The 27,302-nt window shown below is 37.2% G+C and overlaps 1 protein-coding gene across 1 annotated transcript in view; it reads right to left on the bottom strand.

Annotated features, from left to right (window-relative positions):
- LOC114462811 (guanine nucleotide-binding protein G(i) subunit alpha-2-like) overlaps window positions 1–26,143 on the bottom strand; it is a 60,668-nt gene extending 34,525 nt beyond the window's left edge. Inside the window, exon 1 of the mRNA XM_028445835.1 lies at window positions 25,336–26,143. Within this exon, the coding sequence (XP_028301636.1) occupies window positions 25,336–25,453 (118 nt within the window). The 5' untranslated portion in view covers window positions 25,454–26,143. The remainder of the gene's footprint in view (window positions 1–25,335) is intronic.
- Window positions 26,144–27,302: the final 1,159 nt, after the last annotated feature.

Genomic DNA, 27,302 nt, shown 5'->3' with positions numbered 1-27,302 from the left:
AACAATTTTAATCATCACAATTTTCCAATCTAAGTTAAAATGAAGATGACATTATATTATAATTTGCAAAAGAAATGGAAGTTTAAAAACTGTTTCGACGAGCCTCATGCATGGATCATTCTGGTGAATGGGCCCAGCGTAGCCTGTACACGAGCTATGAACGTAGGCTTTTTAATGGTGGCATGTGCAGGGCTCGACAATAACACTTACCCACTTGCTATTGGCAAGTGAAAATTATAGTGTGGCAAGCCATCATTATCCATAACTTGTCCGACAGTCCAAAAGAAACTTACTTATCGCCTGGCCAGAGCAGAGCTGCTGAGCCACGTTTTACAGTACACCTGTCTGTTATAGACAAGTCTGCAGCTGCTGTTTGCTGCTGTGTCCTGGGATAAGCTTGTTTTGCTTATTCGGCCAGTGCAGCTGGGCGGTAATAGAGAACGCACTTTCAAACATACTTGTGAACTAAAACAGACTGGTCCCCAGCATTATGTGCCACGGAACTCTTCTATACCAGTCACCTTTTCTTCAAACCGAAGGGAAATTCTGAGAGCAGAACAAATCACATTTCTTCTTTTCTGTCTGTAAACGCAGGACTTGCCCCTCACCTCCACAATGCACCTGCGAATAATATAATTTTAGACCAGCCATGTTTTTTGCATGGGTGCACAAACCAGTACCAGTCTGGAAATTGGTGGTGGGGAACTTTTTTCAGAAATTCACAATTCACATTTTTACTGGCTCGATGGTGCTGCCATTCACATACAGCTTGCTTTTTGATTTAAGTCATTTCCTAAATTTTGAATGAACAAAGTACCAACGTACTGTACATTCCAGAAAACACAGTAGATCAATAGATATATATATATAATTTTGTATATTATCTAACAATAAACACACATAAAAATAAAGTCCTATTCTTTTAACTAACTGAACTACAACAAGGCAATTACTTCTGATTAGATTATTAATTTTCACGCAATACTATAATAATTAAAAATAGGGGCCACAGAGGTAAAAGCTCTTTGGAAAGGTCTTTAATGTTTCATATGGCTCGTAAAAAACTGCAGCCAAGTAAAAGCAGAAAACCGCAGTCAAAGTCAATCATCTCAAACTAATTTTTGTTCAGCTGTCACCCCTCTTCATTTCAACTGGCACAAGTTCATTACAAGCTGACATTAAGACACACAGCTTGGATATCAGTGCTACATTAATCAGTGTTTACATTTCTTCTTTCACTGCCCTCTCTATTATACATTTAAATTCTACATGCATTTTTAGCACAGTATCTAAAAAATTGAGAACTGCTACTCCTGTCACTTCAACAAAGTTTCTTGGTCAGTCTTTGTTTGCTGCCTAGAACTAAATTTTGGGTATGACAATATGCCTGTGAGGAAATTATGCTTTATTAATGCACAGGGATGTCCACAAATGCAGGCGGTGGGCGGAATCACCTACTACTCTCTTTCTGGCTGTCTTAAAGATGTTCATTAATGATTTCGTACCCCTTCTGCACTGAAGGAATCGTTGAAATCTATGAAAGATTGAAGTTTTCTACACTTTGAGCAACTTTTTTCAATGCTAATTCAGTGGCCTTTTTATAAATCTCGCGCAAAGTCTAGTGAGAGTTCATCTCATGCTCCACCTAGCAGCTAGCCTGGCGAAACCACACCCACTTCCTTACTTGTTGTAAGGCAGCGGGTTTGGTGATGCCGCCGTTTCTCGAGCCGAACTGGAGAAAATGTCATATCCCATGTGCTAAGCAGTATCAAAACAAACACGGCAGCCGACACGGAGAAGACGTTTCAAACTGAATGAGAATGACGTTTCAAACTGAATGTGCTTGTGTTAGATATATTATGAATATTAATGTGCAATGATAAAACTAAATATATTACCAAAACCAACCACAAGCAAACCACACAAAAATTATGTTAAACATGCAGATATGTTACAGTGCCAGACAGCATTCTACAAAGGACTACTAAGAGACTAGGGGTGTAAATCACCAGCTTCATTACGATACGATACGATGTTGATATGTTTGGATGACAAAATTATGTTTGCCAATATCACAAAGTCTGTCACGATACGATTTTGATTTGATTCAATTCACAAGCCTGCAATCGATGTGATGTGATGTGATATATGCCCATCTCACACAATCATTTACATGTATATCAACTCACAAAAAACAACTGAAATATGATTTGACCGTTTCATTTCTTAGGTCTTTCAGGTATCAGGCATTAAATAAATAGTATAAACAGTACTCTTAAGTAAAAAAAATAATATTGTTGAAGGCGATGGGGGGCGCAGGAAATGGTGACACGGACGTGTGCTAAGTGAATTTTAAAATAAAGGCTTATCTTAAAAGGGACACATTATGCTATTTTTCACCCATCTCCATTTGTTCTAAGAACCCCAATACCATAGTGTTTGAGGTTTATTTTCCCAAACCCGCCTGTTTTCTGGAGTTTTAGCCATCTGAAAACTGAAAAGTCACTTTCTGACTAATTCTAAAACTGGGCTGTTTGAGTGGGTGTGTCTATAGACGAGGACTCCACACAACAGTTGATCACTAGCAACTTTCTTTTGCTATTCACACACACTTGTTATCGTTTTCAACCAAAAAACTGCACATTACAGTAAAATACATGGATATTGTGATTGCAAGTCAGAAAAACACTGTTTCTTGAAGTGTGCGTGCCGTGCAGCAACAGCAGCTTTAACAGCAAAAGCAGCTGTTTCAGCTGCTTCAAACACTTACCGAAGTTGCTATGTTGTTTTCTTGTCATAATCTTGTGTAAAGATTATATGATTAGTCTATTCAAGGTGATAGTCTACTGCTTTGTACAACCGCTGCATCGCATTGTGTCACAAACGGGTTTGTGGTTCATGTTTGGGCTGTTTTTATTGCAATGGCCGGATTCTGAGATGTGATTGGGCATCGTCAATCTGATCTGGCAGTACTGATTCCCTATTTCACTTGTGATGTCACAAATGTAGAAAATTTAAAACAGAGCAATTTTCTCTGTGTTCTAAGACTTACATAGATCACAAACAAACGACCGGATGGTTTTATTTCACATTTTATGTGCTGGTGGTCACTCAAGTTACCGCATATGTGATTAAAAAAAAAACTGCAAAAGTAGATTTTTCATAATATGTCCCCTTTAAAGATGATGTGGATCGATGTTGTCATTGTGCATTGATGTAAATGGATCGAGCATACCCCCCAACCCCCCTGAATGTCACGCGTCATTAGCGCGTTGCTGCAATGATTTTTCACCGTAGGTTTTAGTTTTCTACTTTTCTTTAGCCTACTCAGGGCTCGAGACTGTGACCAAAATGGTCGCATATGCGAGTATATTTCCAGTGTGTGCGAGTGAAAATTTTATCTGGTCGCATCCGTGCGAGTACGTATGGTTGACCTTATTTTGGACGGAGCAGCTGAGCGCTCCGTCACGTCCCTTTGTATTCAGTGGTTAACTGATGCCGACATTTCCCATGGCCAAGAAGGCATCAGGGTTACGTGCAGCTTTCTCTGCCAATGTGTGTGTTGATTGGCTGGGAGGCTGGGGAAAGGACGGGCGTAAGCGGGGAAAAGAGTGAACAATTCTGTTACCACGGTAGTGTGGGTGTGTTCTTTGTGTGTTTGATTGTTTATTTTTGGCGTGTTACTACGACTTCCATTAAAGCCAGGAAAACTGTGAAAATGGCCCACGTTACCTTTTGGGCTTTATTATTTTAAAAAAAATGTTAGGTCTTCTTTTAAAATTATATAAAATAAATTACCTGTTATTTCAGCCACTACTTGTTGCAGAAAAACTTAATATTGTCACTAAAACCTGAAAACATTTTGCAAATATCTCAAGTCATTGTCAATCTTTACTTCATACAAAACTACAGTACGCCAGTTAAGTCAACAATTCATCAGCATGCGTGGCTATGTTGTTTTTTTTTTTTTTGGAACATCACTGAATGCAACAAACATTCAAAGAATTAAAATCACACAATCCGCCCCAGTTTACACGACAGAAACCATCGCACACTGCAAATAACTGTGTCAGATTCTACAGTTTCTGCCCTCTCTTGTATAGCCAACACTAACCTCAGCTGTTTTAATGAGACTGTACAACCAAGTCAGACAGTGCAACACTAGTGATTTAATCCAACCTATAATTTTGGTAGTCAGCAGCCAATGAGTGTGTGCAGTTTCAGGAACCAGGGACTATTTGTGGCCTTCTTCAGTGTTACACCCATATTTTCATCAGTTTTGAACTTGGCACAACTCAAGCTGCACAAGATGGTACAAAACCCATTACTATTGTGTGTGTGTGTGTGTGTGTGTGTGTGTGTGTGTGTGTGTGTGTGTGTGTGTGTGTGTGTGTGTGTGTGTGTGTGTGTGTGTGTGGATTTTGTCCAAGAAACCAACAATGACTAGTACATGACAAGTGACCATGACTGAAGCAGTGGCAGTAGGATCTATTACCAGTGTCTAGTAGCACAGTGTGCACATGTGGGGTGCAAGTGAGAGTAAACATAAATAGTAAACAAATAAATTATTCTCTTTATTAGTAGAAATGTAAGTAAAGTACTTACGGGTGGACTGTAATTTCTGTATGTTTGTGTGCCTGCACGCATGCTTGTCAAGTGTTAGTGAAGGTTACAGAGAAGAACCTGATGATGTTGACGTCTGATTTCATCACATACAGTATAAAATATGCGGTCTCTTTTTTACACATTTGTAAAGATTGGGTTGTTACCTGCACGGCAGTAAACATTCCCCTTTCACAGAGTGACAATCTGTCTTCTGTACTGTTGTGAAAGATTAAAAAAGCAATTTGTTAAATCTGACAAGTGTTGTTGTTTGAGTCAAACATGAGCAGAGAAACTCAACCTAAAATATAATTAATGTAAACCTTGATTATGTCTCATTCATTTAACATGCCATGTTTTAACCGTTTCTGCATCTGGATACTTGTGAGGATTCATGATGATACTTTGTTTCCTGTCGAGCTTTTACAATAAGTGCTGGGTTTTTGGTTTAGCAGGAACAGTTAGCCATGACCCCTAGTCCCACCCTCTCTCTGTTCTCCTACTCAGTATTCCCCGGCTAAAAAGGGCCTCAGTGTGGGAGCACACCAAACTGAGGCCCCACAGAAAACCACATAATTACAAATCACAATAAAGCCCTCAGTCCTGTGTTCCTGCCAGAAGCTCAGCTGCACCCCGCTGCAGAGCCCCCTCCCTCTGACACTTTCTTTCAGTCTGCAAACCCACGCCTTCCTTCCCTCTCTTTTTGCTAACTTGACCCTGCTACGAGTCTGTTAGTGCAGTTTCACATTACAGATACAAAGCAGTTCGCACCAGAGTTGGCTTGCTACTTATTTCTAGGACACATACTAAGGCTGAAAAATATATAATTTAAGTATCGTCACCGCAATGTACGTGTTCGCAATAGTCACATTGCATACATTTGTCCAGTGAAAGTGGCTGTCACGAGGCAGAATTTTGTACCAACCATCATCCCTGAATTGAACTGGCACAGCCATTGGACATCTCCATGAACCAAACATTAAAAAAAAAAGCTTTGAAAGTGATGGGAAGAGTGATGCACTCAGGCATCACTAACCCAGGATGGAAGTTCAATTGGAGTTAAATAGTTAAAATTCAAGTATTATTTAATATCGCAATATACGGTAGTGTGGACAAGTGTTTACCCCCTCCCTGATTTCATACTTTTATACATGTTTTCCAGACCTAAATGTTTCAAATCAAACAAATTTAAACATTAGTCAAAGATAACACAAGTAAACACAAAATGCAGTTTTGGAATAAAGGGTTTTATTAATGAGGAAGAAAAAATTCAAAGCTACATGGCCCTGTGTGAAAAAGTGTTTGCCCCCTAAACCTAATAACTGGCTAAGCCACCCTTAGCAGCAACTACTGCAATCAAGCAATTTCCATAACTTGTAATAAGTCTTTTACAACACTGTGGAAGAATTTTGGCCCACTCATCTTTGCAGAATTGTTGTAATTCAGCCACATTGGAGAGTTTTCGAGCATAAGGTCACAAACAGATGGCCGAACATTCTCCTTCAGGATATTTTGTTAGACAGCAGAATTCATTTTTCCATTCATCACAGCAAGTATTCCAGGTTCTGAAGCAGCAAAAGAGCCCCAGACCATCACACTGCCTCCACCATATTTTACTGTTGGTATGATGTTCTTTTCCTGAAATGCGGTGTTCCAAAAAGTTCAACTTTTGTCTCGTCAGTCCACAGAACAATTTCCCAAAAGTCTTGGGGATCATCAAGATGTTTTCTAGCAAAAATGAGACCAGCCTTAGTGTTCTTTTAGCTTAGTAGTGGTTTTGGTCTTGGAACTCTGCCATGCAGGCCATTTTTGCCCAGCCTGTTTCAAGTGATGCCTGCAGTTCTTTAGATGTTGTGGGGTCTTTTGTCACCTCTTGGATGAGTTGTCGCTGCGCTCTTGGGGTAATTTTGGTCGGCTGGCCACTCCTGGGAAAGTTTACCACTGTTCCGTGTTTTTGCCATTTGTGGATAATAGCTCTCACTGTGGTTTGCTGGAGTCCCAAAGTTTTAGAAATTGCTTTAAAACCTTTTCCAGACTGATAGTTTTCAATTACTTTTTCTCATTTGTTCCTGAATGTCTTTGGCATGATGTTGGCATGATGTCAATAGCTTTTGGGGATCTTTTGGTCTACTTCACTTTGCCAGGTAGGTCCCATTTAAGTGATAATCTAGATCGAGAACAGGTGTGCAGTAATCAGGCCTGGGTGTGGCTACAGAAATGTGATCAACCACAGTTATGTTTTAACAGGAGCTGAGGGGCAAACACTTTTTCACACAGGGCCATGTGCTGTAGTTTTAGATTTTTTTCTTCCTCATTAATGAAACCCTTCATTTAAAAACTGCATTTTTTGTTTACTTGTGCTATCTTTGACTAATATTTAAATTTGTTTGATGATGTGAAACATTTAACTGTAGAAAACATGCAAAATGTAAAAAATCGCTATGTCAGTTTTTCTTAATATAGTGCAGCACATAAACTTCAGATATATATCACACCTTTCAAATCAAGGTTTGCTAAATATATATCCTTGGTCTTGTACACACAAAGTAATTAAACGAAACATGTAGGTGACAATATGCACCTTTTCAAGTTGGTTGCAACACACCAATAACCAAAAAACAAAGGTTTTGCTAAACAGTAATAGAGGTAAAAATTAATTAATAATAATTAAAAAAGGATACATTAATCTCTACATTGGAAAAAACCCTCAACAGAAAAATGTTCATTTAACAAACTAGTACAGTGCCCGTCGGATGTATGCAATCATGTGGGACCGTAAGGGGCATAATTGTGTATTTTTGTATCTTTCTGTTGTATTTTTGTGCATTTTTTGTATAATTATTGTTTTTTTTGCCATTGCAGTGTGATTCTGGAATATTTTTGTGTATTGTTGTATCTTTTTTAGTGTAGTTTTGTGCATTTCTGTTGTTATTTTGTGTATTTTTGTATAAATATTTAGTTTTGTGTATTTTGAGTCATTTTCATATTTTTGTTGTTTGGTGTATTTTTAAGTAATTTTGTGTGTTTTTGGAGCCTTTTTGTATATTTGTATGCATTTCTGTTGTCATTTTGTGTACTTTTTGTATAAATATTGTTTAGTTTTTAGTTTTATTTTACTCATTTAGTATATTTTATTATAAATATTGTGTGTGTGTGTGTGTGTGTGCGCCAGCCATGTCCTCCGTGCGTTATCTATCACACATGCACGCGCGCTTCTTGCACGTAATCCGTCGCAGGTTAAGAGAGTTAAGTCCACTATTGATCAGCATGTATGTCTATGCTGTACACCCCCTCGATAACAGATAAAGTTGGTCACACCAGTGCCACCACTGGATAAGTTTGTGTAGAGCCCTGATAATAATAAAGATAATGATACGGATATAATATTATTAGTAAAAATAGTAATAGTAATAATAGTAATGGTCATATTAACAATAATAGTAATAATAATAGCAATAAAAGTAATATAATAAGAATCTAGTAACAATAATACGATAAAAAAACAATATGAAATAATGATAAGGTAATATGATAATATAGCAATGCTAATAATACAATGACAATAAATATGATAATATAGCAATGATAATAACACAATGATAATAAATATGAAGGTAATATAGCAATGCTAATAATACAAAGATAATGATATCGATATAGTATTAATAATGAAAATAGTAATAGTAATAAAAGTAATGTTGCAATGATATTAATAGTAATAAAATAATATTCTAAAAACTATTCATAATAAACAAAATTAAATAATTATAAGGTAATATACTAATATAGAAATGCTAATAAACCAATGAGAACACCAGTAACAACAATAAAAAAATATTATAATATATATAATGAAAAAGAATATAATGGTAATTATAAGAATAGCAATAACTTTAATACAGTAGTAGCAAAATTAACGATAATACAAATATTAATAATGAAAAACAATATAATGGTAACTATAAGAATAGCAATAACTAATAAAATAGTAGTAAAATTATACAATAACAAAATATAATAAAAATATAATAAAAATCCAGTAACTATAATACACTAACATAAAATAATAGGGTAATAGCAATAATAAAAAATAAAATCAGAATACCAGTAACTATAAGAGAAAAGAATAATAAAAAAAGAATATAAGAATAGCAATAACAACAATACAGTAGTATAGTAATAGTAATAACAGCAATAACAAAATAATGTAATGAATACCAGTAACTATAAGATAAAACAATAATAAGAAAGACTAAAAATGTAGTCACATCATTCATTGCTCCGTCTTTGGCTGCAGCAGTCGATGCACTCGAGCACCATATGATAAGCTTTAGCTTAGCTTTCTTAACTGCCGATGCCGACATTAGAACTACGTGCATGTTTAAACAGACTTTGTGGGTTTGTCCGGGGATTCGCCCTGTGCGCTATAAAGGGCGCTCTGCTACGGAGAAACATGCATGTTTACTTACCAGAATAGTACGTCCCACAAAACTGATTAACGCCGATAGATGAACAGCTGTTGATTCACAGTTCGTCTGTTTCGCCTTCAAAATTGATACCGGAAGTCGTCTCTCAACAGATGGTGCGCTAGCGCCCCCTCACACCCTGAGGTCAAAAGCTGAATAGGTTTCATTTCGGGGCCATCCAGAAGTGAAATAAAATTAAAATAAACATTTTGAAATGACCAAATTACTCCAAAATAAAAGGTACACACACTCGGGGTATTTGGAACCCGTTGACCGAGTTTCAGGTCGAACTCGCACCGCGTCTGGGAGATATTTGTTCCACACACACACAAAATCACTGAAAATCCTCTTACAATAAGAAGTGAAAAAGCAAACGGTTAGTTCATTCATTTGATCAAAGGTTTATTAACTTTGTTGATGTAAAACTATGTTACCATTGTTGTTTGGATCAGTAATTGAAAACCTCACTGCACTGAAATGAAATTAAAAGTATAGAAAATGATTTTTCTGCAGAGACGTGCACTAAAGCACAAGTTCATAACTGCTCACAAACTTAACACAAGGCTAAAGATAATAATATAAATCCACAGTTCTAATGCACAAGCAAAATAAATCAAAAGCTTTCTTTATCCAAAGAGTGCTGCCACACACAAATGACCTAATAGGAGCCAATAAAGAGCTCAAACCAAAGAAAGCTTGACAATTTAATCTCCCAAATGGAAACTGACAAGAGAATGCCCTTAAAGACAGTTGTCAATAAGTGCTGAATTTATGACAAATGTTGAGAAAGGAAAGCAGGCAACACAATTTTAGTGTACGTAGACTTTAATTAAATTAACAAGTTGTGAAGAAACAAAGATGTTGTGCTACCAATATTCATACAGTACAAAAAGACCCATCGAAATACAAGTACTGGATATGTGTGACGAAAAGGTAGGGTAGGTGATTTTCAAAAGCTAGCATGATTTTGAATGTAGCTTCCCCGAAAGCTCCGCCTTCACCCCCCTCCCCTCTGTGCTCCGTCTCATTCACATGCACGAGCGCCGGTTCTCCAGAAGCAGACCTCAGCTCATCGCTTGTATTGTGTAGAAATGTTGTTGTCTCATGTCTCATTCAGCAGTAAGTAATCACTAAACTTTATCATTATATACAACTCTGTTTTAAGTCCATCACCGGTGATGCGCGCTGAGTGTGGGCTTATGCACACGAGGGATCGAGAACGAGCAGGGAGATGTGATTGGTTAAAAAAAACGAAGCGTCTTTTTTCATTGGTCAAAGTTTTTACAGGTTTATAGCTGATACAGACGACAGATTTTCTTTGTTCCTTTTTCAGAGCACATAAGATCTTAATTTCCATCAAGACATAAAGACAATTTCAACCAAAAACTTTTGCCATTAATCAATGTCAGATACACAGTTCTCATTAAGGTAATGAAGCTCTGGACCATAACTGTTCTTTACTAGGGGTGCTCATTGTTATTTACCAATGCTCAATAACTGATTTATAACAGTTAATAACAGTGCATGTGTGCAAGGCCCTGCTCTTTAACATTATGTGCATGTGCATGAATAGTCAGACACCGCTATTCTATTTCTACAGCATAAAATCAATTTCAATAAGTTTTTATCAAATACAATAAAATAATTTAATATTGCTACAATCCTGCAGGCATGAGGCCTGCAATCACAAACTGTCAAATAGTGACAATCAAAAACTGTGAATCATCAATTCAAAAGTAGGGACGTCCCGATCGGATATTGATATCGGTCCAAAATCAGCCAGAAAACGAATATCGGATTTATCGGACTGCATCTAAAATCTCCGATATATATCAGATGATATTTATTCAATTGTAGAATACTATATATTATGTTGAAGAATAACATTTATGTAACCAATTGGATAATAATCAATGAGTCAGTTTTTCTCATACCTAATGTTGCTGACTATTGTTCTCGGTTTGAGTAACATCACTTTTTCAAGCCTTTTCCAACATTCCACACTACAAAATAAGTAATAAAAGTATGATTCGTGCTGATATTGTATCGAATGGATATTGGTATCGACCAATACTCAAGGTTGCAATATCGGTATTGTATCAGAAGTAAAAAAGTTTTATCTGGACATCCCTATTCAAAGGTACAGGACAAAAAAGGGTTTCCCGTTTGGCTTTATTTTTGCACTTGCAAACAAGCATGAACAACAACATGAGGAAACAGCGCTTCAGAACGAACCAACACCTGACTGCTGAACGGCAATAAATAAAAACAGGATGTCTCTTAATTTATACTTTTTACTTGTATTTATTAAGACAAAGCAACATGTTAGGCTGATTCCACAGTCATGCTACCCCTTCAAGTTGACACTGTAGCTATGTGTAGCTCTCCGCGTTGACGCAGACCCCTACGCCGTAACCTGACGTATGCCTCCTAAAAATTCTGACTTTGCGTCGAGGTGACGCTCTAAACCTTACCCCTGGTCACTGGAGCCAGTGGAACGCAGACCTAATGTTATCTTTAAAATCTATAGCTCGATTCACGACGGTGAAAGAATATAGATATTGAAGAATAAAGCACACATTTTGAAACCATTGTTTTCATGTTTGTGTCCAACAATACACACACAGTTAAGTAGGTAAGTATCGATCCTGAAATAAATTGTCATTTAAATTGCTTAAAAAACATAATATATTATATAGGGACATTTTAATGCTCCACGCTAACCACACATACAGCCACAACCCTCTAGCAGCATAGAGGTAAAGTTGCAGAGTGACGCATTCTCTCAACACAAAATTCTTGTTGGTCAACCTCTGCATCACATCAACGCCATACCTACGGCGTAGGTCCTGAACATGGTTCAGGTTTTAAACGTAAGACCCACCCCTCTGCTTCAGCTGTTGACTGGGATCATGTAGGTGGACACAAAATGTGGATCCATCATCCGGTCTAGCCCTCTCCCCTCATCCTCACATTTCCTCTGAGTCTCTCTCTCACAGGATGGATATCATACCTGACCTAAATCCGACCACTGCACTCGTCTAGTTTGCATAATGTGATTACACTGATTACATAACCATTTCAAATAATTTCATACCTTATATTTTGTGGTGTTTTTTTCTGTCATCTGTAATTTAAATAAATTGATGTACGAATTAAGTAAGCATATTGAGATGTCACTATGTTACCCCACAGCCTCAATAAAGTGTCTGATCCACTGCATATAAACTCCATCTTTCAAATAACCCAGCCATTATTATCAGTACTTAATAATTTGTCATTATGAATACTCCTCTGCTGCACAAAAAGGTGTAATACTGAGTGAGCATAAGCAGCTTGAGACTACCAAATGAAAGATTGGACTTTTAAATGCATGTAAACACAAAAAAATTAGCTCTAGCTCTGCTGCAATTGGACAATCAGTAAGTCAATTAACACACCCAGATAATGCAATTGACAAGTGAGCAATTAGTACAAGTATGCACATTAGCTGAATACTAAACATATGTGCTGCATTCTGCACCTTTCACCGCTTTTCCTCCTGCAATCATCCCCCGGAAGAAGAATATTGTGTAACTTCCAGAAAAGACGCACTACTAGTAAAATGATGAACATGTTGATCTAACAGAGTAAAGGAGCCACAACATACATACCAGGCAATAAAATTGAAAACTTAAATGTTCCTAAAATATGTAAATGTATATTATTATATGAATTCAAATATCCACTCGTTTTATCTGTGGATTAAATTGTAACGTTCTTGGTTTTTACTGTGGTAGATTTTTTTGCACTTACAGTAACACTTCCAGTTTCCACCTGATTCACAAAGTGTGAAAGCCTGCTGTGTTTTAAACAGTGTGTTTGAGATTCAGAGGTTTGATGTAAAGCTGCAGGGTTGTGAAGGAGTGTGGGGAAGTTTGTGCTGTGATTTGGGTTATTTATCATAACCGTTGTGAAGCGATCATTAAATAATGTGTTATTTATCTGATTCAGCAGCTTTCTTACTCCTTCTGCTCTTTCTCTTCTCATTGACTATATATGTGAGGGTTAAAGATATTCCTGTTATCTAAAGATCACCGCAGGTGAAAATAACCCACTCATTATAGTTACTATGGTGGTCGTTTCCATTGTGCAGCCAAGGCATATGTGTGGACATGCGCCGCTACCGTGTGAAGGGGCGGAGCTCAATCATTACAAAGATTAGACTACAATTTCATTTAGTAGACGTTTTTATCTGATCAAATAGAGATTTTGTTTTAATTTGCCTTTTCAGCTCTTCTTTAATTTATGTTTTCATCACAAATTAGAATTAGAAAAGGGTCGCTGACAAAAGGTGTTAGTTTAAGATACTGTCGACAAAGTTAATACTGCACACAGGGAACATCTTGTGATTTTCCAAAAAAAGTTACATTTACACCCTTTTTAAAGCTCACATTCAATTTCATTGTATGATTATCAAAAAAAACTAAAGCTCTCAAATCTTTCTAGCTGGCTTCGATTACCATTTTTAACATAGTTGCCAACTGTCTAAAGCTGTTTATGAGTTACACTCCACCCCAATCTGTCGCTTCCTCTTTTAGCTGGCAGTAAAAGAGAAGTATATGCAAGCCTTTTGTTTGGCTGGTAAAGGAAGCTAGAACGCCCATCCTGTGTCAGTAGCCCCACTGTGATATGCTCATTTCTGGCAGCAGTGTCTTGCTAAAATCAGCAATATTAATTGATTTGTATTTATTTTCTAGCAGTCTCTGAATGATACTGTATATCCAACGCTGACAATTTTCAAGTATGTTCATGCATTTTTTTTTTTTTAAAGTGGCTGAGCAGTTCTAAAGATTGTCAACTCAGTCATAAAATGTATCTGCTCCTTGGCCAGATGCTCACAAATGAAATTTCATGATTATAGAGGGAGTGGAAAAAGAGTGAATTTTAGTTTTAAACACTGATTCCCAATTCAGTTTTTACCCGAGTTTTTCACACCATTTGGAGTTGGTAAAGCATGTATTTGCTCTCATAATATTCATTCACTGCCAATATTTGTTTGGGTATGGGCCTCAAGCTAAAACATAAGATTTCTAAAAAGAATGTTGGAAGGCCATAAAATCTTTTCACTGGTGGTGTGTCACTTTTATATTCCACCAATAAACAAAAGACACCTTGGCGCAGCAGTCTTTGACAAAAATGTTGATGAGACCTTATACCAAGATGCTTTAGGTTGCAACCATGTATGTTACAACTTGTAATTTAGACGCACTGTGTGTTTTCTAGGGTATAATTACGCTTGCAGGAGGCAGCCTGATATTCCCTTAACTAAAGAGCAAGACAAGTATTTAACTCGCTATCAAAATTTTCCTTGAGCGAAAGGTAGTGTACAGGTAAATGCCCTAAACATTATGATGGAAACAACAAGAGAAATACTACTTAATAGTGTTTTCATTGAATTTTTACAACATTTTTGACCCATTTTGATGCCAAAGCATTCCACCGAAGCGTTGCTTAACAAAACTATGAATTTAGGGATTCACAAGCAAATGCAATATAGTAACAACAACAAAAAAAAACAATTTTAAAGAAAATGTGTTGAAAGCACTACAAAAAAATAAAATGGAGAATCCAAGAAATCAGGTGAGAGTCAATGTAAACACTGCACCTGAATCTTGAAGACTTGGTACATCATCCTGCCAAACATGGCTGCTCCTGCTATGGAGCAATGCTCACAAGTTGAATAAGGAACTTTCCTCTTGTCGAAGTATACATACAGGAGAGGAAACTGAACATTTTGCAAACTCTGTCTAACTCTGCCTCGATAGGTGGTGCTTTATTGTTTTCAAAACTATTAACGTTGTTCTGGTTGACCCTAAGAGAAGGAAAACCAACAACAAATGAAGATGGCAGAGATGATAAAGCAATTAACTCCATTCCACTGACTGGTTTTTAAACTTTGTAGGCTACCAGATTTTTTTTTCTTTTTACAGCTTCCCCAGCACCAGTGTTAAGGTTAATGGTTTGAATCTAATTTGAGGTTAGCTTTATTCTTGTAGGTTGTAAGTAATTTGCTCAAATATACAGAAAATCACTAGGGATTCACCAAATATATTTGGCAGAATATCGGTTTAATGAGTTAAAAGCAAGGCCGGATAGTAGCGTGTCGGAAAAGTGTGCGCGCGTTGCTGTAGAACCAGCAGCAGAAGCTCCTCCTTTCCACACACAAACACAGCCAGACTCTCTCCTTTCTGCTCTCCGTCACCGCGTAAAAGTTGGAAGTCGTCCAATTCCACAACCGAGTCCGTTTTTAGCGCTGTCAGCCACAAATCCGTAAACATCCCCATCGTTTCCTCCTTACACTACACTGGGTCTAGCTGCATAGGCTGGTGCTAACAGCTCATGTGTGTGAACAATGGGTTTGTGGCTCCAAGCAGAGACTCCCAACTCGATTGGCAGCAGAAAAAGTAGTGCAGTTTGTATTTACATATATGGCTATAAAGAATAATATATATTCTATATTAAACCGCAGTGTTTGTTATAGTTTGAGAGAGAGGAGCTGACATTCTAGGAGGCGTTAGGTGACGTCACCTACCTACATGGGCAAAATCCAACTCGCCCGTATGGGGGCGACTTTGTTTTTTACAAAATGTCGAATAACAAAGGAGGGAGGAAACAGAACTTTTTACACTTTGGCCCTCTGAATAATGCTAAAAGGATGTATATCACTATAGCAAAACCATTATTAAGTGATTTTTTTCATCATACCTCCCCTTTAATGGACTTTAGTTTTTTTTTTGGATGCATGTTTTGTTTTATTTGAAGGGCTAATATAAATGAAAAACTTTGTTGTGCTTTTTTTGAAAAGAAAAGACATGTCTAAAAATGTATTCTAGGCTATTTATGCACAATTAAAAAAATAGTGAAAAATTTAACAACCGAATTTGGTATTCGGCCAAGCGTTTATATTTTATTCGGCTTCGGCCACAAATTTTCATTTCGGTGCATCCCTAAAAATCACAACTTGTAAAAAGCATGATTGGGTTTTGCACTTTTTCTAACAGGCCATAGATATTTTTCATTAAACAGGAGTAGTATGGTAAATCATCATAATTTTAACTAAAACAAAAGAAAACTAAAACATTAAAATGTGAATACATAAATCCAGCTTTGATGAGTGACTACGGCTAAAACAAAATTAAAAAATCTGCCTGTGTGACACTAAAATGAGTTAGTTACAATTCAAAACCCTGATACAAACCCATAGTGCTCAAGTTATGTTATGCATCTCACTGGATGCTCTTTATGCTATGTAGTACACACTACACACCTCACATGAACTAAAAGCCTTGCAAAAACAGCAGCTGGAACCTGGAAATGAGAAAGTTCAAGGAACGTCCTGGTGAGAAAAACCTCATTATACGAGGTGCTTTGAGGACTGAGAAAGCTAAGGTGACACATTGGATAGCCAAAAAGCAGTTTGAACTTTGAGTTATACATTTTTTCTTTGACAGCTTCACTATATCACAAACTCAATCAAGCATACCGTCAGTGAGTACAAGATGAAGATTAACTTTTGAGAATGAGTTATCCAACAAATCTATGAAAACGCATTACAGTGCGCGTTCATCCAAGTATTTGACTATGAACCTAGTTGACCGAAGCATGGCTTCACTGTGAGATAAACCTAGCTTTAAAACCTGTGGATCTGTCGAGTGACTCCAATGATTATAGTCACAGGTTTTTCAGGGGCGGGGATTGTAGTGACTGAATCAATACATCACAGCAACAAGATGGGTAACTGTCATGGTTGTCAAACATGATTGCAGCACAAACCCACAGGTGATTTAAAGTCCTACGAGAAGGACATTCCATTAACTTAACTTAAAAAAAAAAAAAACATGCACCGTTTGTATGCTAATGTAAGCAATTGCCAATACTACCATGACAGATTCAATTCAACTTTATTTGTATAGCGAAATTTACAACAAAGTCATCTTGATGCGCTTATCAAAACATAAAATTCATAATAAGAAAGAGAAAACCCAACAAGATCCACATGAACAAGCATTTAGCGACAGTGGGAAGAAACAACTCCCTTTTAACAGGAAGAAACCTCCAGCAGAACCAGGTTCAGATGTGGTAACCATCTGCTTCGACTGGTTGGGGTTAGTCGACAGAAGGACCAACAGAACAGGATAGAGAGATAGAACATCAGAGTGTGACTTGATTCTGGAGCAGCGGTGCTCGTGCATGTGAGTGAGATGGCGCACAGATGGGCGGGGGGAGGGGGGTAATGGCAGAGCCGTCGGTGAAGCTACATTCAAAATCATCATCATGCGAGCTTTCAAACATCACCTACCCTGCCTTTAAAGCTCAAACAACAAAAAAGAGGCAAAAAAAGTGCTATGCAAGCAATAAATGTAAGTGGCCACATAATCCGAGTCACAAGATAATTGCATTGCATCAAAGCCCCATCGAAATCAAAAAAGTAGTGCCCACTTCTCCTGTGAAACAGGATCTGCAACGCATAGCAAGTCCCGTTTGTCTGTGGCTAACATTTTGATATTTGGCTATTTGATACGTGTTCTTAAGTCATTTTTAAAACTTTTAATCTCGCAAGATATGAGTGCAGACTATTCCCTACGAAAACTAAGAAGCTCTATCCTTTCCAGAGCAGAAAAAAGACAGGATAACCTGATGAGGACAGAGGAGAAGTGAAGTGAGCTCATTTCCTATAATGGAAAGAAAAAGGAAATGGGTTGTGGGAGAGGAGAAAGCATAATGGCTTACTTTATGTGTGCTTAATGACATGGTCAGACAAAGACAGCCTCGACCCCTGGCAACACATTGCCCAAAGGCACTTGAAATGTAAGCAATATATGAAGGCAACTCTAACTCCAATAATGCTGTGTGAGGTCATGAACCTCAGGAGCAAAATTTGGTTTACCAAGTCTTTAGAAAACAGTCAGGTGAATATGGCAAGTGTAATGTTACGCAATCCCAAAACAAAAACTTTCACAGTCACTACCAAACACTAAATGTATATGATTTTTAACAAATCAGTTTTCCAAATATTAACACTAGTTTTTGAAACAATGTTTAGATTTCCATGCACCATTGTTTAAAAAAAAGCCCAAAACATTTGAACCTACTGCTTGCTTAATCTTTGTGCCTGCTGATGAAAAGACCTTGCACTTCTAAAATGTAATCTGATTTCTAAACGTAAGACATCCCATCAATCAAGAAGAATCATGAAGCTCAATTGGAATGAACAGATCTCTTGACAGAAGTTTGGCTTCGTATATACGGTACATACTAAAAGAACCTTTAGTCATCATTTTGGAAAGAGTTGAGGTGCAGTTTAAAACTAATAAAACAAAGGCTGAAGATCCTTTGCTCATTTTTTCTTTTTGCTTTAGTTTATCAAGCAGTTTATTCTCAAAAAAGGCCATCGCTAAAGTCAAAGTCATTTCATGTCTTATACGTTTGAAGATGCAATCCTCCGATTTTTTGGCGTTTGCCTTTAAGGCTTCTTTTACATCAGGATAGTCCTGGACTCAGACCAAATGGGCAGGAAAAAAGCCTGTCATTTACAAGAGCTAATCGTTTTTGATGCACGTTCAGTGTGTAAAAAGCAGTAGGAAGAACAAGATGGAAGTGAAGTGCAGCTCTCCAGAGGTGCGAATTCGATTTAATTTGTTCTGAGACCTTAGATAACAATAACCCGTTTCAACTTTTTAGTCCTGAAAAAAAAAATATATCCAGTTACCACCTGTTTATTGAAAACATCTTGACAAAAGGTTTTGTAAGTCTGTAGGGTCTGCTTTAATTGAGCATTAAAGCCTAGTTGAATGACAATTCTGTCACCTGTGTTGATACAATTATCTCTAAAGGCCTTAGCCGTGACAGTCCATCAGGTAAAACATTTGACCACTTTGTACATACCGCATCTTTGTGAAGGAGAAAACTGGTATAAAAATAAAGCCATCTGTAGGTCAAGAGCAGATATGATGTGTGCAAGTAAACCAGCTGTGAGAAAAGCAGTCTGAGCGAAGGATGCTTTAAAGATCTCTTCTGGTAATTGATATTCTCTCTACACAAACAATCATATGCCATCAAGTGCGTCACTCAGCTAATTAGGCAGCACTGTGGTGAAAACTGTTACTTGAACAGGGTAAAAGCCACCCACAAACCTTAGGCAACAGCTTGTTTGATAAGTAAACAGGTGGATATATTTGTGCGAGCTTATCACCCCATGCACTAGAGTAGACATGGAGATCGCTTTTTGAGTGCTTTAAGTAGTGATTTCTGCTGTACGAAAAGTTGATGAGGGTTGTTACTTTCAATGAATCAGGTCGGCCCAACTTGTTTTCCTCTGTGAAAAGCAGGTTTCCATGAAGAGTAAAATGTAAATGCAACTTTAATGAGACAGAAGACTCAGTGTGTGCAGTTGTGACTGCCGAAGTTGACCAAGAGATAAGAGTTCTGTCACAATCATCCACACAAAATGCTGCAAATGTAAAAAAAATAAAAAAATAACACACACATTGCATTCCTTTATCACAATTTTCAGATAAGAAAAAATGTCTCTGGCTCACATACAGCTTTAGGTCAGATTTCTTTGTACGGCTCATTATAATTTCGACAAAGGATCAAAGCCACTAGATCACTAATCTACTTCATCTCTAAAGATTGTCTTCATAAGCACATGCAAGCAAGAGATAGGAAGAAATAGGAAAATACAACTGATACGTCATCAATGCATTCAAGCAGCAAGAATAGCACAAAAGCTGGTAAATGAAAACCCTGTGAGACACAAAACCCACAAAAGGGATAAAGGATTTTCATACACCACTAAAACAGTTAAATTGTAACGTGCCGCTTACCTGAAAATGTTAATAATCAGACAAACACTGCAGATTAATATTCATTATGACATTTTAAAATCCTGTGTAAAGCAAAACTTTCAGTGTCTAACAGTCTATCACTTCGCATATGTCAAAAAATAAATAAATTAGATTTATTTCCATTCTTTTTCATAAATGATCCAATATTTGATGTACAAGTCCAATTTTGTGATTTAAGTTTCAGTAACGTGCAATCAATTAACAACTAATCTCAAACCCACATGACACTTAGGACAATTTCTGTGATTCTTGTGACCTGAAACGGCTGATTTTTCAAAACATTGCGGCAAAGGTTGCAGTCTTTTAAGGCTTCATTATTTTGTATAACTTTGTATAAACTTGCAAAAAAATCTGACTGCCTTTGAACCTAACTCCCCATTTCCTCCTTTTGGATTTTCAAAATAAGGTCACCCTACGCACTCGCACAGATGTGTCCAGATTCAATTTTCACTCGCACACACTGAAAAAAAACTTGCATATGCGACCAATTTGGTCACAGTCTCGAGCCCTGGGAACAAAAAAATGTGCCACATGAGAGATTCAGAATGACCAGGTTAAACTGTGACTGTAATATACAAAGAATCCCAGGACTTACACCTTTCCACAAAACAAGACAGCTGCGATCCCTGATGGGAATGAATTACTCTGCTGCAAAATTAGTTGTTTTAAACTCACAAGAGGAAAAAACTCTTAATTTCCAATTTGATGACACGATGACAGAGAGGAACCTGTAGCAACATTTATGAACTGGAAACTCAACTAAAGTTAACTATGCTAAGCTAACACACCGGGCACGCAGAATAATCTAAGAGCTAATGCTAACCACTCCATAAAAGGAATAGACCTAGTAAAAACATGACTTAGTGTCATAAAGCCACAGAGATTCACCGATTTGTTTATCGTAAGATTTAACACTTGTATGGAAGGATAAAAGCTAAACATGTCACACATTGTGTGAAATGTCAGCATAAATACTGCTGTGATTATTCATCCGTCCCAACGTGTGAAGCGCAATTTTTTTTAAATATATTTCACGTGTTCCCAAGACAAAGCTGGCCCCATTAGACTAATGTAACTATTGCGATTATTGCACCAAAATATACTGAATGATTAAATCATCAGCTTGTTCTGGTTTATTTATAGGAAATTAGAGAGTTATTTATCAATCATAACTTTATGTAACTCATTATCAAATATGAAATGAACAAAATTCATCAGCAGTTATTCGTGCATTTCATGTACCCCTCATTTCAACTGAGTAAAGAAATAAATTGCATACAATAACACTAACAGTGACCCACATGCACAAATATATTCCATAATCAGCTCATAAACTCTGAGTTAGTAGCTATTGTAGCCTTGTTGTTGTGTGTAGTGTTGATGTATTCATATTTATTTGTTTAGTTGTGAATTTTTTTATTAATAGTTTTTATTTATCGGAATTTTTATTGTTATCCTGAAAATACCAGAAATTATTTGATAATAATTTTTTTTGTCAATATCGCCCATCCCTAGTGGGAAGCAGTGTTGATTTAGAGACAGTGCAGGAGACTAAATGTGAATCAAAGATTGTTAAGGAATGCCAAAGCCTCAATAGCACCAAGTTCTCATTGCTAAATTAAATAACGGCTCAATCTGAGAACACAACAGTCAAGTCTACCTTATTTTGTAAAAAAAAACTAAATGAATAAACAATCATAATATGTGTCCTTGCACATTTGCATATAGAACGACATTTCAAGAAGCGGATGTTTCTGAGACTTTTGGTGGTTAAACTTTGTCTAAAAGCCAAAAAGAAAAGCACTGTCAGAGACATTTGATTGTTATTTTAGAGCTGCGTAGGAGGACGACCCTGAACTCCACGTTTTCTCTCCTCATCGGTTTGCAGAGCTTTTCAATTTGTAGTTAAAGAACAATAACTCGCCTGCGTGCTTTGAAGGAAGTGGTGATACTTTTCGCAGACAATCCCGCAGATAATATTGCAAAAGAAAGATAAATACATTTAATTGCTTTTCTTTATATGAAATGTTTTTTTTATAAATAACTTTTCCTCTTCTGGATGCGTCATGTGACACCTCTGGATGGATGCAACAGCTCTGTCACACAGTTTTCTCCTTAAGACCTTAATAACTATTCAAATGGCACTCAGGTACAACACAAAGTTGATAAAGGCAATTGACGTATATTAATGTCATAAAACATTTTATCAAAACAACCCATATCGTTTGCACATGTGCACATACAAAATATGCTTAATTCCTTCTGAGACTCATTATAAAAAGAAAGCTGTCCATTAACACAACATGTTTAGCATAAAATAACCAGTGCAGCTGACACTAGCTGTGACACACGTTTTTCAAACCACGTTAATGTTTTTTTTAAACGCCTTTAAATGTATGACGTGGTCGTTGCGCACAAACTCCCAACTATTGCTGTAATTCCTCAAAACCCGCAAAAACTGCACCAGATAGTAATTATTGATGCTAAACCTGCTGCTTAGAGCAAACTGTAATCAACCTTCCAACCAGAGGCACAACCATCCCTCTCTTTAAAGATCCATACGGAAGAAACTATGTACCGGGATTTTTATTTGTATTTGATCCAAAGAGGATGTTTTGAGTGTTCTTGTGCTAATAAAAAGCCAAACTGCAAATAAGACATACAGAGATGTCCAGAAAAAAGTAGTAGTAGGTTTAAAAAAAAAAAAAAAAAAAAGTACAATGCTAAAACTTGCAGCGTTACCGCTGCTGCACGCCGATTACGCGCAACACCGAGTGGGGGTCGGGGTACATGCCCCCTTCGGAAAATTTTACAAAAATGATGCTATATAGTGCTATATGCTCTGATCTACCTGATCCACCTACATTGACTGGCATGGTTTGAAAGCTCCATGCTCCATCAGTGGGAATAATGTGCCTTTTCATATAGTTTAGACAATAATTACAGTCAAATCAGCCTAACTGAAGCAGCGAGAAGTGTTCACTTAACACTACTTTAATTAGGTTGGCATTTAATGTGATGACCTATGGTCCATGTGCACATGGCAGTGGTAGGTATTGCATTTGTACAATTGTCACTTTTGACTACAGTAGCTTTTTGTAAAAATGAATAAATAAATATACTATGTCTAAAAGACTTGTTAAGCAATTTGGGTGATTCTTGAGGTGTTTTATATCAATGCTTTGGGTTTAGATCAGTGCCCATTTAACAAAATAAAATCAGTGACATTCAGGTTTTGACATGATTTTCTCACTCTGGAGGAACAGTTCTACTTCTTTGTGCATCACTTTCATAAATATCTAAAAGATTTTCAAATATTATTAAAAGAGCTTGCCCATAAAACTATCTGAAACAAACACAGGAGGCTGCACGTCTGTTACACAACAGCAATCAACCATAATATTAAACATTCCCAAATCCAGAGACAGAAAGCTCTAACATTTCGGGAGACATTTTAGGCTGGGCTAAAAGTCATTTCCTCTATAGCTATTGTCTGTATTTGCCTGAAAGTGTGTGAACTGGTGGTCGCAGTCAGAACCATGTACACTCTGTCCAAATGCCAACCCCCTCATTATCAAGCAGCCCTTGTCATGTCTGACTTCTCAGTGCAGGAAAACCCTCCAAACTTAACATGACCTTAACAGAACGGCCTCACTGATTGTCTCACAATAACGCTCATACTCTGCAGCATGCTGTGAAATTGGCTTCAATATTTTTCCCACATGCTTGTTGGAGGAGAAACCTGCTCTGCAGAGCACCCATTCCACTCCAAACTTTCCCAAACACTCTGAGTGCAGTGGTTGTTTGTATCAAAGCACATCTCCACCCTGAAGGCAGGTGACACGAGGGCATGGCCAACATTGGAACTTCTGATGCTGCTGATGACAAGGTATTTTTCCAGGATTAAAAAAGGAAGAGAGAGAAAAAAAAAAAGGAGCGAGTTTGTAATGCTAAAGGGTTTACAGGTAAAGAATGTGTGAACTTGGAAAGACATACAGCTTGCTCCAGATTGTGGATGACCATCAAGTTTTTTTTTTTAAATGGGTCAACATGATGTCTTTAAAAAGAAAAAAAAAAGAGAGAGAGAGATAGATAGAGAGAGAGAGGTCAAAACAGCTGATGGTCAGTTGACATGAGTTGGACTCTAATTCAAGGTAGAGACCTGTTTATCATTTGTTGATATAGCCGTTATCACGTTGGCTTCACAGTAAAGGTCACATGTTTGGTTCTGCTCAGTGTAGGACTTGGCACCTTCCTGTGTAGAGTTTCCATGTTTTCCTGCACTTTTGTAGGGTTGATCTGCATCTTTTGGGTTTTAATCAAGCATCAAAAAATGCATGGTGATAGAAGTCCTAATCTTAAGGATAAAAAACAATAGTTAAACCAGTGAATCTTTACCTCACAATAAACCACTGATAAACCCGTTACATCAAGCCGATCAAAACACAGTGTACCACTGTAATCTAGGTTAGTGGTTCTCAAACAGAGGGTCCAAGTTGAACCGCACTTTGGATGCCTATGAAATGTATTCCTGTATTATTAAACAAAAGTGTAGAACTCCATACTGGGACCAATGCTCTGATAAAACACATTTACATGTACAGTATATAGATACTGGACATGATGCACTGCTGTATTACTGTGAAGTGTGATAGTTATAGCAATGGCTATAAAATTGTCCTCCTTTAAAAACACAAACATTTTATGGTGTTTGTATTTATAAGACTAGACCAGGTACTCCAAGTTCATTTCTCCAAAGATCTTAACATTTAAGTTGAAACGGCTAAAGCAGTGGTTCTCAAACTTTTTTAACTCAAGTCCCCCCTTTGTCCAGCTACAACATTTTGCTCAGAATACTAAAAAAAAAAACAAAAAATAAACTATAGAGGATAATGATGGAATGGGTTAACACGTTTTAAAGAATCGAACTTTGTAAATAAATAAACAGTATTTAGTGCCTCATGAATAGATTTGTATAATTCCCAGTAATCTCCCACCTGGTGTGGGACCAAGACTGATCTTTGCTTTAAATTATGTCTTCTCTTATCAGGGGTCCCTGGATCCAAAAAGTATGAGAACCTCTGATCTACGTGACAACAGTAGTCCATATTTTGTGTTTTCTTCTTCTTCTTAGGCCCAGTCTGTTCATGGTTCATAGAGTAGGACGTGAAATATTTCAGTGGATTTAGTAGACTACTGGTTTAAGTCATTAAAAAGAACATAATATAAGGGAAATCTACTTTCTTGAGAAAGGCTTGAGTGTTTGTACTACTTTGTCATGTTAGCAAGAGTCTTAGCATGCAGTTGCGTAATTCGTCTGTAGCCATTGGAGTGGCACTTTTGCAACTCAGTGTCAGTGTTGTGACAGAAAAACTCACCCAGAAGCAGCAGTTTCACTTCCCTGGCCGCCTTCTCTCCATCTTCTCTCAGGTTTTTATCAATCATTTTGGACCTCTCGGCCGCTGCTTTATCTTCCTGACTCACTGTACAGCCCATGGTTCCCAGTGCGCGCTTCAGGTCTGCTGATTAGTGGGGAAATCACCTGGGAGAAAAAAGTAAATGATGGCCGAGTGAGGAGGCTCGACTCCTTGTTCTTTTCTTGGTTAAAAGCAAGAGCTTGGGTGTACGTCCCCTTTTTAAACTAGTGCTAACAGGCGAGAGGGAGTCCGTTTATCCACTAAAAAGGTCAGAGTATCCCAAAAAGGCTTGATGAATTCCTGGCAAAGTCTCGAACACTGGCTGGAAGAAGCACTCACTCGCTCGGCATTGGGTTTGGTGCTGCTTTCTAAACGGGAGCCACGAAAACAACTTTAGAGGTTGAGTTTTAACGACAGCGAGTCATCGAAGCGGGTTAAACAAACGCAGACGGCCCGCTAAGTTGAGCCAGGGGAAAAATGAAAAAGTAATCCAGCTGTTCAAGAGCCAGCTCACGAATTCACCGCTGCCAGCCCCAGGACGCTGTTTGGAAACAGAAGAAGGTGGTGGTTGTTGTTGTTGTTTAGGCTGCTGCCTCTGTCGTAATGTTAATCCGTGTTACCGTTACGTTTTCTTTGGCTCCGTGTAGAGATTTATCACGTTTGAAGCCACACCCGTAACCGCAGCGAAGTTCCTCTGAGCCCGACAAAAAGCAGAGAGACAGCGCCGTTACCTCCCAGTCACAGAAGCAGCAGGGCCGACCTCCACCAGAGAACAGAACGCCCACCCTAGTGCTTCATGGGAAATGTAGTCAAAGTCGAAGCTAGTGGCTTTTTTTTCCCTAAACTCCAAAACAGATTACAGAGGTGTAAAGAGTACTGAGTAGGGCTGAACGATTTTGGAAAATAATGAAATTACGATTTTTTTTTCCCACCTCAATATTGCAATTTAATATGTAATTTTTTTTCAAGGGCATCTTGTCATGTATTTTTTAATGAACACGAGCAATAAATCAATCTGTTTCATAATAAACTATTTCAGATTTATTCCAACTTTAAATAAATATAAAATATAAATTGTAAAGCACTGATTACAACAATAAAGCATGTGGACTGCACCTGTTAAACACACTCTGAACTTAACAGGACAGTACAAGACAGGACAAGAAAGAAAGAAAAAAAAAATGCAGCCTTTGCGATTAGAAAATCACGTTTTATGATTTGCGATAACATCGCAAATGCAATTAATCGTTCAGCGCTAGTACTGTCATAAACTACCAAGTACTGTTACATGATTGAAATAGTACTCAGGTACAAGTAAGTCATACATAAAATAGTACTCAAAGTACTCAAAGTAAATGTTACTAGTTTCAACCCCCACGTTTATTGTTGGTAATAAATCTTGCCACGGTTCCCTTGCATACAGTAAACATCTATAAACATGTATAAAGTTAAAAAGGAAGAGACCAAATCTTACACAATTAGAACTTAATTTATTTTCCACAAAGGCATCTGTATCAAATAAATGTTTTGCCAAAATGTACAAGTGTTTTTTTTTTTTTTTTTTTGTTTCTAAAGTAACTAACACCAATTAATTCATTTACATTTATTTATTTATTTATTTTTTTGTTAAACTGTCAGGCTATACGTATAAGTAAATCTATGAACTCTAAAACTCAATTGTGTTTTTGGCGCGGCACATTATGTTTAATCTGGTTGGTCGGCTATGATGGGACGCACTTGATTGTATTGTTGTCTGGTCATTTCATTTTTTGTAATTTCACAATGTCTGTTGATTATTTTAAAACAAAAAATAAAAATGTACTCAACTGTTGGACACAGAAATGTAACAAATTACTTTACTTCTTTTAAAATGTACTTAAGTACAAGTATAATTACTGATTTCAAAATATACCTTACTCAAAAAAGTA

The sequence above is a fragment of the Gouania willdenowi genome, chromosome 5, assembly GCF_900634775.1.
Source record: "Gouania willdenowi chromosome 5, fGouWil2.1, whole genome shotgun sequence".
NCBI lineage: Eukaryota > Metazoa > Chordata > Actinopteri > Blenniiformes > Gobiesocidae > Gouania > Gouania willdenowi.
This window is presented reverse-complemented; position numbering and strand designations above follow the sequence as displayed.